The sequence below is a fragment of the Gopherus evgoodei genome, chromosome 2, assembly GCF_007399415.2.
Source record: "Gopherus evgoodei ecotype Sinaloan lineage chromosome 2, rGopEvg1_v1.p, whole genome shotgun sequence".
Taxonomy (NCBI): domain Eukaryota; kingdom Metazoa; phylum Chordata; order Testudines; family Testudinidae; genus Gopherus; species Gopherus evgoodei.
In genome coordinates, this window is record NC_044323.1 from 116649823 (window position 1) to 116663918 (window position 14096).

The following is a 14096-nucleotide window of genomic DNA, read 5'->3' on the forward strand; positions in this document are numbered from 1 at the left end:
CATGATGGCAACCAGCCCATGCCAGGGGCTAGGGCAGCAGCACCAATGTTTCTTTTGCTGGGTACACGTGTAGCTGCTAACTGGGCCAGGTTAAGGTGAGATGAAGAGGCGGCTGCTGTTAGCTAGGAGCAGCGCTGACAGCAACCAGGTGGGCTGCGGCCCCCAGAGCGGAATAACGGCGCCTGCCCTGAGCGGTCTGTCTGGTTCTGTCTTTAAAGGGCAGGGGGCGGGACTGACAGGGCCGCCGCAGCCAATGGGGGCGAAGCGGCGGCAGGGGTCTCGGGTCTCTCTGTGTTTCGGCGGGGCGGGGGCGCGAGGCTCAATCTCGGCGCGAGCGGGCGGCGCCATGGAGCTAACGGCCCCTCCGCGGCCCTGGGCCTTCCTCGCGCTGGCGGCCGCGGCGCTGCTGCCGCTGCCGGGGGCGGGTGAGTAACGGGCCGGGGAGGCGGCTCCGCGGGTCCCCGCCGGCTCCTTTCAACAACATGGCGCAGGGGCCGGCCGGGCTGCTTCCCAGCTGGGTGACTCCCCGACCCCCCCGCGCCGATGCCGCCGAGGCGGGCGGTGGCGACTCTGCGGCATCCCGAGCCCGGCGGGCCCCAGAGCGGGGAGCGGCCAGTCGGGCCCGGCCCCTGCGCTGACAGCCCCTGGCGTGAGCAAAACACGTCCCCGGCGATCTTCGCTGGAGCTGGGTCCCTGTCCTCCCTGCGCAGCCACGGGCCCCTTCGCTGAGCTCCGCGCTCCTCTGCCCGGGGGTGGGAGACAGTGGTGATAGAAACGCTTTACTGGTGGTGGTGATCCAAGAGAATGGGGGAAAACCCAGCTTGACACTCAGATCCCAGCGTGAATTTGTTTGGGTCTTTCAGGGTAGGTCTACACTGCAGTAAAAGACCCCGTGGCAGCAGTGCAGAGCCCAGGTCAACTGTCTCAGGACCTTGGGTTCATACTGTAGGGTTAGAAATTGTAGTGGGCTGGACCCCAGGCTCTCAAGACCCTACTGCCTTCACAGGTCCCAGAGCCTGAACATCTACACTGTTGTTTTTAGCTGGGCATGGTGGAATTAGTTGAACCAGGCTCAGAGACTTGCTCTGTTCATGCATTATTTTGTTTTGTTTTGTTCATGTTTTCCTCTAGAGTTTTCTTGCACTGTGCTAAACCAGGTCTCAGCAGAACCTTGAGACTGAAGGGAGAGTAAGGATCTAAGGACCTATCCTCCAGGCCTTAGTATTGAGCCACTATTATACTTTGACATTTTGCAAATGCGAAATATACAAATGGGTGACAAGATGCTTCACTTTATTGCGTTCATTTATACATGTTTTTAATATTTGCTAGGGAAAAATCTTTTATTCCCTTCTCTGCATTTCAGAAGACTGTTGTTATTTCTGCCTACAATTATGAAGTCACATAACTTGGCAACTTGAAATAACTTGTCAATCAGCTTCTTTCAAGACCTAGTACTCTTAATGAAACAGTAACACTACAGATGCTAAAGCAGCACCGCTGTAGTGTAGAAGCTTCCTTCATCCACAAAAGGTTTTTTTCTGTTGATGTAGTTAATCCACCTCTCTGAGAGATGGTAGTTGGGTTGATAGAAGAACTCTTCTGTCAACCTAGCTGCATCTATACTAGGGGTTAGGTTGACCTAACTATGGTGCTCAAGGAGTGAAATTTATCATAGTCCTGAGTGATGTAGCTAGGTTGACTTAAGGCTTAGGTCTAGGCTAGACTTGATAGTTCTCTAAACTATTCCAATCCTTTCATTTTCTTGAGACCTTGCTAATCAGTTGTCTAGTGCTCAAGGTCTTTGCTAGCTCGTTAAGCCAGGGTTTGAAAAATTTACCAGACAACTTTTAGTCAAAGCACCATATCCAGTAGCTATATTGGTCAATACTAAATGTTGAGAGGCGAGAGGTGTGCAAGTGATCTTCATGAGCAGGAAATGCTCTGTCTAAAAGTCCAGGTCCTCAGCTATCCTTGCTTCTGGTAATGGGGAGGGTGCAATAAGTTTTTTCAAGAGTACTGACTCTCAATGAATCTAGGTAGGGGTCAGATTTTGGGGAAAAAATAAACTGATGTATTTTTTACAAGCTTCACCCAATAAGCCCTGTCCTTTGAGACACCACTCACAGTAGATTGTATAATGTTCAAAATATGGTCATGCATGTTCTCTGTTTCAGTAGAGCAGGGGTCAGCAGCCTTTCAGAAGTGCTGTGCTGAGTCTTCATTTATTCACTCTAATTTAAGGTTTTGCGTGCTGGTAATAGATTTTAACATTTTTAGAAGGTCTCTTTCTATAAGTCTATAATATATAACTAAACTATTGTTGTATGTAAAGTAAATAAGACTTAAAAAATGTTTAAGAATCTTCATTTAAAATTAAATTAAAAAGCAAAGCGCCCTGGACTAGTGGTCAGGACCCAGGCAGTGTGAGTGCCACTGAAAATGAGCTCGTGTGCTGCCTTCGGCACCCGTGCCATAGGTTGCCTACCCTTGCAGTAGAGTCTGAATACATTCATGGGCTGTGTTGGGCCTTTCAGGCTTGACTTGGCCTTGGTGAAGCTCATACTTGCCCTACTTGGCTTTCCTTGGGGGAAGGGGTGTTAAAATTGCCACTGGGCTTTGCTAGGCTCTTTGGGTTTGGCTCCTTCATGACTGGAGGCAGAAAAAAGTGTTGGTGTTTGTCACAGTCCCTGGACAAACTGTGCTTCTGACTTCTCTTGGTCTCTCTGAGGCCAGCCCCTTATATCTCAGGCCTCTGGTCATCACCTCTCTCTTAGGATCGAATCACATGATTCTTCTACTCTCAGACTGGGTGTTGAGTTTTAGTCCCCTGAGTATCAACCTTGATCATCTCTGCAGGTTTGAGTTAAGCTCAGGCCATGTCTACATCTAAAATTTTGCAGCGCTGGTTGTTACAGCTGTATTAGTACAGCTGTATAGGGCCAGCGCTGCAGAGTGGCCACACTTACAGCAACCAGCGCTGCAAGTGGTGTTAGATGTGGCCACACTGCAGTGCTGTTGGGCGGCTTCAAGGGGGGTTCCGGGAACGCGAGAGCAAACCGGGAAAGGAGACCAGCTTCGCCGCGGTTTGCTCTCGCGTTCCCGGAGCCACCCAGCAAACCGCAGGGAAGGAGACCTGCTTGCTCGGGGCTCCGGGAACTAGAGAGCAAACCGGGAAAGGAGACCCGCTTCGCCGCGGTTTGCTCTCGCGTTCCCGGAGCCACCCAGCAAACCGCAGGGAAGGAGACCTGCTTGCTCGGGGCTCCGGGAACTAGAGAGCAAACCGGGAAAGGAGACCCGCTTCGCCGCGGTTTGCTCTCGCGTTCCCGGAGCCACCCAGCAAACCGCAGGGAAGGAGACCAGCTTGATTACCAGAGGCTTCCTCCTTCCACGGAGGTCAAGAAAAGCGCTGGTAAGTGTTTACATTGGATTACCAGCGCTGGATCACCAGCGCTGGATCCTCTACACCCGAGACAAAACGGGAGTACGGCCAGCGCTGCAAACAGGGAGTTGCAGCGCTGGTGATGCCCTGCAGATGTGTACACCTTCAAAGTTGCAGCGCTGTAACTCCCTCACCAGCGCTGCAACTTTCTGATGTAGACAAGCCCTCAGACTTTGACATTCTGTTACCCTCTGGGGCAATGACAGTGGTAATCAGTGGCCAAAGTTTCCTTAAAGCAAAATTTTGTTTATTTAGAACAAATGTTTTCTCTGTAGTGTGTATCTTAAAAACTATAAGGCAGCGTAGTTTATCAGGCATTTAACCACTTTCCACACAGGGACCCTGGCTAGTCTAGTTTCCTGACGACTATTCTGAGACTTCTAGGGTCTGGAGGGCATACTCAGTTCTCTAAATTGCTAAACCATTTCTCATGCAGACTCAGGGAGAGACTCCTTGTAAAGTTGTGTATAATCCTTCTGATAACACTCCTTCTCAATGGCATTCTGTAGAAGGAGACGGTAGCATGAAGGAGGTGGTGGTACCAGCTGAATCTGAGACCTTCTTTAGTGGGCTAAATCTTTTGTATTTCCCCCAGATCTTTTGTGGGGCATCATCCCTATCTCTGTTATTACTTGGGAAAGCAGCAATGGGGAATTTAGGTTATTCTGATAAGTTTCACATTGCCTGTAGAGTTCTAAATAAATGAGTGAAACCGACCAGAGTCTTGCTAATTTCAGGCTGCTTGGGAAAATCATGAAGAACAACAGAGGAGTGGTAACCTGGTTTGTAGACTTAAGAAGACAACATTAAATTGACTTTTATTTGGCTTATATTGGGAACTATCTTTGAAGTCTTAAGGACTAAATTTTTTTGAAGAGATAAATTTTTATAGAAATTGATTCCCTGAGCTTCCTATTTGAGTGGAATTTTCCTGCTGTTAAGAAAAAATGCAGAGTTTGGCTCCAAATCTAATTTGCATGCACAGTTAATTTGATAATATCATGTGCTACCAAAAAACAATTTTTCCACCATTGATTTTTGATAAGCCATATATGTTAAGAGGTTAATTTGATTTTCATGTGAGCCACCAATTTTTTTTTGTTTTTGTTTTTATTTATGCTGATGTCAAAATACGTAGTCTGCAGACATTAGATCCTTAGTGTTTGATTTATGTTATGTCATTTTTGTCTTCTGCGGTTCTAGGAATGCTATTGTGTGTTAAACTTGAACTGACATCATTAAATTAATACTTTTACATTATTTCAAAATCTTTTATTTATCTGAATGTTATTTAAAGAGACAGTAAAAATAATAACAGTTCTTTGAACTGATCAATCTAGAGGTTACTACTTGTCTGGAAAGCTACAATGTAAATAAATGAGTGTCCAGCTGAGGGCATTTAGCTGCAAAATAAGACAGTATGTCCAAACAAATGGAATTTGTTCTGAGTGGGAGTTAAGGTGCTAACTGGTGAACTGAGGGACGGGGCAGAGACTTCTTTTTTTAGGGCCGCCCGGGGGGGAGGCAAGTGGGGCAATTTACCCTGGGCCCCACAGGGGCCCCCAGGAGAGTTTTTTGGGGCCCCTGGAGTGGAGTCCTTCACTCAGAGGATTCAAGGGGCCTTGGGTCTTCGGCAGCAGGGGATACTTTTGCTCTGGGGCAGAAGGACCCCCTGCCGCTGAATTACCGCCAAAGCGGGACCCGCTGCTGAAGTCCCGGGTCTTTCGATGGTAATTTGGCAGTGGGGGGCCTCTGCCGCGGGTTTTGCGGTTGTAATTTGGCGGCGGGTCCCTGAGCGGAAGGACCCTCAGCCTCCGAATTACAGCTGAAGCGGAGGGGCCCCTGCTGCCGAAGACCCAAGGCCCCTTGAATCCTCTGAGTGGCCCTGTCTTTTTTTTTTTAATGTTAACCTAGCAGTAATCAGGAGAATGCTAATAGGGGAGCTAAGGTGGTAACAAATCCAACAAGAGGCCAGTTATCTTAAAATGAAAATAAAAAAATGATACAAAAAAGGGTTCCTGGAAGATCCCAGGAATTCCATGTGGAATGTGTGCAGTGTCCTAGTCATACACATGTAGCTCTCATGATAATGTGTAAAGTGTCAACATTTTTCCATTAGGGAGGAAAATACGCAAAAGCTTCAGTTGCAATTAGGAAAAGTAGAATTGCCATACTGGTTTATATCAGTGATTCATCTAATCCAGAAATTGCACCTTTAACAGTAGCCGTACCAGTTGCTAGCGAGGAAGGTGAAAGTAACCCTGCATTAGGCAGTTCTGCCAAAGAGAATGCCTTATACTGAGGCTAGCAATATCCAGTCCACTATCAAGAAAGCAAGCACTTGAATGGGAATCATCAGGAAGAGTGAAGTGAAAGTGACATATAGTTGTAATGTATGCATTGATTTGGTTTTTTAGAATTGGCTATTTCTAGACCAGCAGATCTTGGAAACTACTGCCCAATATGATGTTTTCCATTAATTACTCAAGAATCAAGCAAAGAACCTTTTGCAAACACAGTTACTCCCTGCCAGTTTCCCAGTCCCCCTCACAAGTGGGATTCAGGGCTGATCACTGTGATTCTGGCTTTCAAGATCTCCAAGTGGGATTATTGTAACTCTTCAAGTATGAACACTCTAGCACGGTGCTCTTCACTATTTTTGAAGTGGAGGCCAACTTTTGTGAAAAAACAAACAAAACCCTTAAATGTGAGAGCCACATAGGGTGGGGCCGAGAGGTTCGGACTGTGAGAGGTGGCCCAGGGTAGGGCAGAGGGTGGGGTGCAGGGGTGAGGGCTCTAGGGTGGAGCTGGGGATAGGGGGGTTGCAGTGTGGGAAGGGGCTCAGGGCTGAGGCAGAGGGTTGGGATGCGAGAGTGAGGGCTGCGGGGTGGGGCCGGGAATGAGGGGTTCAGGGTGCAGAAGGGGGCTCAGAGCTGTGGCAGAGGGTTGGCATGTAGGATGTCGGGTGTGGGCTCTGGAGTGTGGCTGGGGATAAGGAGTTTGGGATGCAGGACGGCTGCCCCTGGGCTGGGGACAGAGGATTCCTCCCAGCCCTCTCCCTGCCGGCAGAGTTAGCTCCGGGGGAAGGGGCCCTCTCTCCTCCCTGCCGGCAGCAGGGAGGTCCGGGGCTGAGGGATAGGCCCACAGTAGTCTTGCAAGCCCCAACTTACTCCTGTCCCAAGTTCCCACCTAGCTCTCATCTCCAGGTCCCTGCTGCATGCCTCTTTAGAGCTGCTGCGCAGCTATTTATAGTCTGCCGTGCAGCTCAGAGGGAACTTAGGGAGCCGCACTCTAGGGTCGATAGGAGCTGCCACTGGCTCACAGGCCTTGCAATGAAGAACGTTTAGCACAGGGTGTCATAAACAGAGTGTTAAGGGTTAATGTCTCTTACACCTGTAAAGGGTTACAAGCAGGAAACTGGACACCTGACCAGAAGACCAATCAGAGGACAAGATACTTTTAAATTTGGGTGGAGGGAAGTTTGGGTTTGAGTTCTTTGTTCTTTGTTCTTCTCTCGGAGGGTCTGAGAGAGACCAGACATTACTACAGGCTTTCTAAGTCTGTTTTTCAAGTAGTGAGAAAAAACAGGCGGTTTAGGCTTTTTAATTGTTTTACACTATTTTCATTTGTGGATCTAGCTGGTTAACTTTTATATGTGTAGTTGCTGGGAATATTTTGATTTGTATTGGTACTGGGGGGGAAGTCTCTTTCTGGTATCTGTAAGCTATAGGACCTGTATATTGACATCTGGAAGTTACAGAGATAATTCTTTACTTTTTCCTTTTTTTTATTAAAAGATTTCTTTTTAGAGAACCTGATTGATTGTTTTTTCTCTGTTTCCCTTGTTTTATCCCAGGGGATTGGGATAACTCACCAGGACGGGTGGCAATACGGGAGGGGGAGAGATAAAATCTCTCTCTGTTTTCCTTGAATCTGTTTGCCTCTTTGTGGAAGGGAAGGGAGATGCTTCTCTGTATGGTGATTTAAGAGGTTAGATCAGTATCTCAGAATAGCCCAGAGAGGGAAGTTCTGAGAGGGGGAAGGTGGGGGAATGGTTTATTTCTCCTTGTTTTAAGAACCCAAGGGGTCTGGGTTCTTGGGGTCCCCAGGGAAGGTTGGGGAGGTCAGAGTGCCCCAAAACACTATATTTTTGGATGGTGGCAGCCTATCAGATCTAAGCTGGTAATTAAGCTTAGGGAAATTCATGCTAGTATCTCATTTTCTGAACTCTAAGGTTCAGATCTAAGAAAAAATGCTATGACGCAGGGGTCGGCAACCTGCGTCACACATGCCAAAGGTGGCACATGAGCTGACTTTTAGTGGCACTTTGCTGCCAGCCGGGGTCCTGGCAGCTGGCCCACTCAGCCCGCTGCCTGCCTGAACGGAACCCGAGGCCGGCAGCAGGCTGAGGAGGGCCGGCGGCTGGGAGCCCACCTGGCAGTGGCCAGCAAACTGAACCCCAGACCGGCAGCGGGCTGAGCAGCTGCCGGTCTAGGGTTCCATTTGCTGCCCACGCAGCCAATCTGGGGTTCTGTCCGCCAGCCCTGCCAGCCGGGGTCCCAGCTGCCGGCCCTGCTCAGTCTGCTGCCATCCTGGATCAATGAAACCCCAGGCCAGCAGCGGGCTGAGCAGGGCTGGTGGCTGGGACCCTGCTTGGCAAGGACTGGCGAACAGAACCCCAAACCGGCAATGGAGTGAGCAGCTCAGCCCACTGCTGGTCTGGGTTTTCCATCTGCCGCCTGCACTGCCAGTCGGGGGTTCCGTCTGCCGGCTCCTGTAAATGTAAAATATATTACTGGAACACGAAACCTTAAATTAATGAAGACTTGGCACACCACTTCTCAAAGGTTGCTGAACCCTGGACTAGCATTTTAAAAATTTCAGTTAGTCCACAGTGCAGCAGACTATGTCCATGGTGTTGACTCTTTTCTTTGTTTCTACTTGCTAAATTGCACTGAAAGCCAAAAGTGCACTATATACAGTTCTCTCCTAATAACTGATGTAGTTTCACTAAAATATTATCTGTTTAGGAATTGGTGTGGAATGAGCCATAAGATGATCTCTCTGTTCGGATGTGGGCCACAATTTTTAAGGAGTTTGAGAACCCCTGATTTTAGTTGATATAAAACTTAACATGGAAGGGTGATTTTCATAATCTGAATATCTGTATAGATAGTGCAATCTATATTAGTCCTTATCAAGGATGTCGGAGAATGAGACAATAAATGGTGTAATGATGAAATTGTGTGACTAGGGTCCAAAGAATTAAAGAGAGATTGGAAATGATAGTGGGCTTCTACCACAGCTCTCCTATATTGAAGAAGAACTACAAAATCATTCTAGGCCAGTTATTGAGCTATTTGAAATGGGATATCGTTTTCATGGGGAATTTTAACCATCCAGATATCAGCTGAACATAATGCTCAAAATTGTTAATAAGACAATCTTATGATCTGAAGTTGACATCGTGAACCCATTTTTTACAGCTAGAGGAGAACTGATCGAGAGTAAAGTGAAATATTGGTACCAGTGACTGTGGGCTATCTGAATTCACGATTCTAAAGAATTGTTCACAGGATACTCTAGTATTGTGTACTAGAATTGAGTATGGTAAAGTTTAGGAAATTAGGAAATCTGAGGTATAATTGAGAAGTCTGCATGACGTCTATTGAAGGATCTTTTAGAGTCCTCAGAGGTTAAATGTTTGTAGTGATTATCCCTAAAATTAATCACCCAACTTCAAAAAAAACCAAACTAGCCTTAAAAGGTACTGATACTAACTCAAGACTAATAAAACAAACTTTGAGATTCCTTGACATAACTCTTTTTGAAATTGTTAGAATTTCAAGCTAATGTTTTTGGTAAAGTTTGTTATTTTAATGATTGATTATTTTGTTAGCAAACGTACAAGTGGTACAGTAAAGATGTTCAAAATATGAAGTAAGGAGATAAAATAGAGATGTGTAAGTGCGGGGGGGGGGGAAGAAAAATGTCAAAAGGGCTTAGGTTGACATCACATGTTTTAGCCATTCAGTAGCCTTGGAGTCAGCAGTGTGGATTCTGGAAAGTCATCCTGGTAGACCAGCATGAGATGAGCAGCCATTTAGTAGGTGTGCAACATTCTCCACACTGCTGTTGCACTGAGGGCTGTTTCAGTCTCCCAGGTGTGGTCATTCCGCTCATACCTCACCCACTCTTATCTGAAATGGTTGAGCTTGCAGCAGAGATAGCATGGCAGCTCAAAGGGAAGCAGTTGCCTATCAGACTGAGTGATGAGGAGGTAGTTTCTTAAGAGGGAGCAGCTCATTCCCATTCTGCTTGTCACGGAGTGGCAGTGTCTGCTGTAGAGAGGGTTGGGAACATAATAAATGGATAGGTCTTCTGCTGATGAGTCAGTGGTGAGGGGCTTCCCATATATCTTGGAAAAGTGTTGGTTGTGGTATCTTCTCAGTTTTGTCAAGTAGGTTCTTTTCTGTAATATAAGGCTTGATGTTAGGAGACAGGATATTAAAGAGGACTGGTATCACTTGGTGTTCATTGGTCTCTTGTTGTTATGCTCATCGTTTGATTCAGTTGCACAACTAGCTTTGTGTGGGAATAGTTTAGCCATACAGGAGCACTGTTTTCTCCAGCTGAGTAGCAGAGAACTAGTGCCAGGCTGTGCCGTGTTTACTCATTAGATCTCCAAGTTGAGACCATAAGCTTATTTAGGAGACCATTTCAGCTCTTTATCTTCTGAGCTTCCTTGATTAGGTGGTCCTCCATACAAGAAGCTGTTGAGTTCATTGGTGTTGTTGAGAAGGAAGCTTGATGATACCGTCACTGACACACTGGGCTTAAATCTCCACTTCTTGCAATAGCTAGTGATGGCTTCCATGTCTTAATTTAGATTGTCTTCAGTTTTCTTGAAGTGTATATCTCTTGAAACAAGGCAGGTGTCCTCTGCACACTTAAGATATTGGAAGCAACTCATAGATTCATAGACTCTAGGACTGGAAGGGACCTCGAGAGGTCATCGAGTCCAGTCCCCTGCCCTCACGGCAGGACCAAATACTGTCTCGTCCATCCCTGATAGACATTTATCTAACCTTCTCTTAAATATCTCCGGAGATGGAGATTCCACAATCTCCCTAGGCAATTTATTCCAGTATTTAACTACCCTGACAGTTAAGAACTTTTTCCTAATGTCCAACCTAAATCTCCCTTGCTGCAGTTTAAGCCCATTGCTTCTTGTTCTATCATTAGAGGCTAAGGTGAACAAGTTTTGTCCCTCCTCATGATGACACCCTTTTAGATACCTGAAAACTGCTATCGTGTCCCCTTTCAGTCTTCTCTTTTCCAAACTAAATAAACCCAATTTTCAGCCTTCCTTCATAGGTCATGTTCTCAAGACCTTTAATCATTCTTGTTGCTCTTCTCTGGACCCTGTCCAATTTCTCCACATCTTTCTTGAAATGCGGTGCCCAGAACTGGACACAATACTTCAGTTGAGGCCTAACCAGCGCAGAGTAGAGCGGAAGAATGACTTCTTGTGTCTTGTTTACAACACACCTGTTAATGTATCCCAGAATCACGTTTGCTTTTTTTGCAACAGTATCACACTGTTGACTCATATTTAGCTTGTTGTCCACTATAACCCTAGATCCCTTTCTGCCATACTCCTTTCTAGACCGTCTCTTCCCATTCTGTATGTGTGAAACTGATTGTTCCTTCCTATATGGAGCACTTTGCATTTGTCTTTATTAAACTTAATCCAGTTTACCTCAGACCATTTCTCCAATTTGTCCAGATCATTTTGAATTATGACCCTGTCCTCCAAAGCAGTTGCAATCCCTCCCAGTTTGTTATCATCTGTAAACTTAATAAGCGTACTTTCTATGCCAATATCTAAGTCGTTGATGAAGATATTGAACCGAGCCGGTCCCAAAACAGACCCCTGCGGAACCCCACTTCTTATTACCTTTCCAGCAGGATTGTGAACCATTAATAACTACTCTCTGAGTACGGTTATTCAGCCAGTTATGCACCCACCTTATAGTAGCCCCATCTAAATTGTATTTGCCTAGTTTATCGATAAGGATATCATGTGAGACCGTATCAAATGCCTTACTGAAGTCTAGGTATACCACATCCACCACTTCTCCCTTATCCACAAGACTCGTTATCCTATCAAAGAAAGCTATCAGACTGGTTTGACACGATTTGTTCTTTACAAATCCATGCTGGCTATTCCCTATCGCCTTACCACCTTCCAAGTGTTTGCAGATGATTTCTTTAATTACTTGCTCCATTATCTTCCCTGACACAGAAGTTAAACTAACTGGTCTGTAGTTTCCTGGGTTGTTTTTATTTCCCTTTTTATAGACAGGCACTATATTTGCCCTTTTCCAGTCTTCTGGAATCTCTCCTGTCTCCCATGACTTTCCAAAGATAATAGCTAGAGGCTCAGATACCTCCTCTATTAACTCCTTGAGTATTCTAGGATGCATTTCATCAGGCCCTGATGACTTGCAGGCATCTAACTTTTCTAAGTGATTTTTAACTTGCTCTTTTTTTATCTTATCTTCTAAACCTACCCCCTTTCCATAAGCATTCACTATGTTAGACATTCCTTCAGACTTCTCAGCGAAGACTGAAACAAAGAAGTCATGAAGCATCTCTGCCATTTCCAAGTTTCCTGTTACTGTTTCTCCCTCCTCACTGAGCAATGGGCCTACCCTGTCCTTGGTCTTCCTCTTGCTTCTAATGTATTGATAAAAAGTCTTCTTGTTTCCCTTTATTCCCATAGCTAGTTTGAGCTCATTTTGTGACTTTGCCTTTCTGATCTTGCCCCTGCATTCCTGTGTTGTTTGCCTATATTCATTCTTTGTAATCTGACCTAGTTTCCATTTTTTATATGACTCCTTTTCATTTTGTAGGTCATGCAAGATCTCGTGGTTAAGCCAAGGTGGTCTTTTGCCACATTTTCTATCTTTCCTACCCATTGGAATAGCTTGCTTTTGGGCCCTTTAATAGCGTCCCTTTGAAAAACTGCCAACTTGGCTGTTGTTTTCCCCCTCAGTCTTGATTCCCATGGGACCTTACCTATCAGCTCTCTGAGCTTACCAAAATCCGCCTTCCTGAAATCCATTGTCTCTATTTTGCTGTACTCCCTTCTACCCTTCCTTAGAATTGCAAACTCTATGATTCCATGATCACTTTCACCCAAGCTTCCTTCTACTTTCAAATTCTCAACAAGTTCCTTCCTATTTGTTAAAATCAAGTCTAGAACAGCTTCCCCCCAGTAGCTTTTTCAACCTTCTGAAATAAAAAGTTGTCTGCAATGCAGTCCAGGAACTTATTGGATAGTCTGTGCCCCGCGGTGTTATTTTCCCAACATATATCTGGAGAGTTGAAGTCCCCTATCACCACCAAATCTTGGGCTTTGGATGATTTTGTTAGTTGTTTAAAAAAAGCCTCATCCACCTCTTCCACCTGGTTAGGTGGCCTGTAGTAGACTCCTAGCACGACATCACCCTTCTTTTTTACCCCTTTTATCCTAACCCAGAGACTCTCAACACTTCCATCTCCACCTCAGTCCAAGTGCGTACATTTTTAATATATAAGGCAACATCTCCTCCCTTTTTCCCCTGTCTATCCTTCCTGAGCAAACTATACCCATCCACACCAACATTCCAGTCGTGTGTATTATCCCACCAAGTTTCAGTAATGCCAACAATGTCATAGTTGTATTTATTTATTAGCACTTCCAGTTCTTCCTGCTTATTACCCATACTTCTTGCATTTGTATATAGGCATCTAAGATACGGGTTTGATCTTGCCTCCCAGTTTTGCCCTGACCCTCCCTTCTCTCTGCCATTATAGCCCACGCTCCCTCTTGTTTCCGACCCATCTCCCAGGTCTTCATGTTCCCCACTTACCTGTGGGCTTTGCTCATCTGTCCCCGTCGAACCTACTTAAAGTCCTCCTCACTAGGTTAGCCAGTCTGTGTGCAAATAGGGTCTTTCCCCTTCTTGAAAGGTGAACGCCATCTCTGCCTAGCAGTCCTTCCTCGAATAGCATCCCGTGGTCGAGGAAGCCAAACCCCTCCTGGCGACACCATCTTCGCAGCCAGGCATTCACCTCCATGATGCATCTGTCTCTGCCCTTTGTAAACTCCTTTGTAAATATATTGAAAAAAGTTGGAGCAAGAACAGATCTCTGAAATTGGAAGAGGAGGAGGGGGGCCAGAGGAAAAGACAACATGCGGTGGCTTGTCAAAGAGGAGTCTAGGAAGAAGATGTGTGCACCTGTGGGGAAAGTGTGTGTCTGTGTCTGTGTCTGAAAACAGGCCTACTGGTTGTTTCCCCCCTACTGCACATTGGGTTTGGGACTGGGACCATACCAATGTGTTTCATAGAGTGGGTGGCTTCTGTCCTAATGGCCCCACAAATCCATCTTCCATCCTTTCCCCCACTCCTTGATATATATGAGGTTGTAATAGGAGTCCAGAGTTCCTGGGAAGAATGGAGCTGCTTGCAAGTATTTAGTGTCTCTTAAAAAAGCCACTGGCAGAGCAGCAGTCCAAGCACTTAAAGGGTCAGTTTCTATTTGGATGCCCAATTTACCCACTTACCTAGGGAAAGTAACTGGAGATTTACAAAGCTATACTAAT

At 46.0% G+C, this 14096-nt stretch overlaps 1 protein-coding gene across 1 annotated transcript in view; it reads left to right on the forward strand.

The window, feature by feature from the left end:
- The first annotated feature begins 323 nt into the window (after positions 1 to 323).
- The window catches only part of RECK (reversion inducing cysteine rich protein with kazal motifs), a 136536-nt gene continuing 122763 nt past the window's right edge, over positions 324 to 14096 (forward strand). The window contains 1 exon segment of the mRNA XM_030551567.1: positions 324 to 425. Coding sequence (XP_030407427.1) covers positions 347 to 425 — 79 coding nt within the window. The 5' untranslated portion in view covers positions 324 to 346.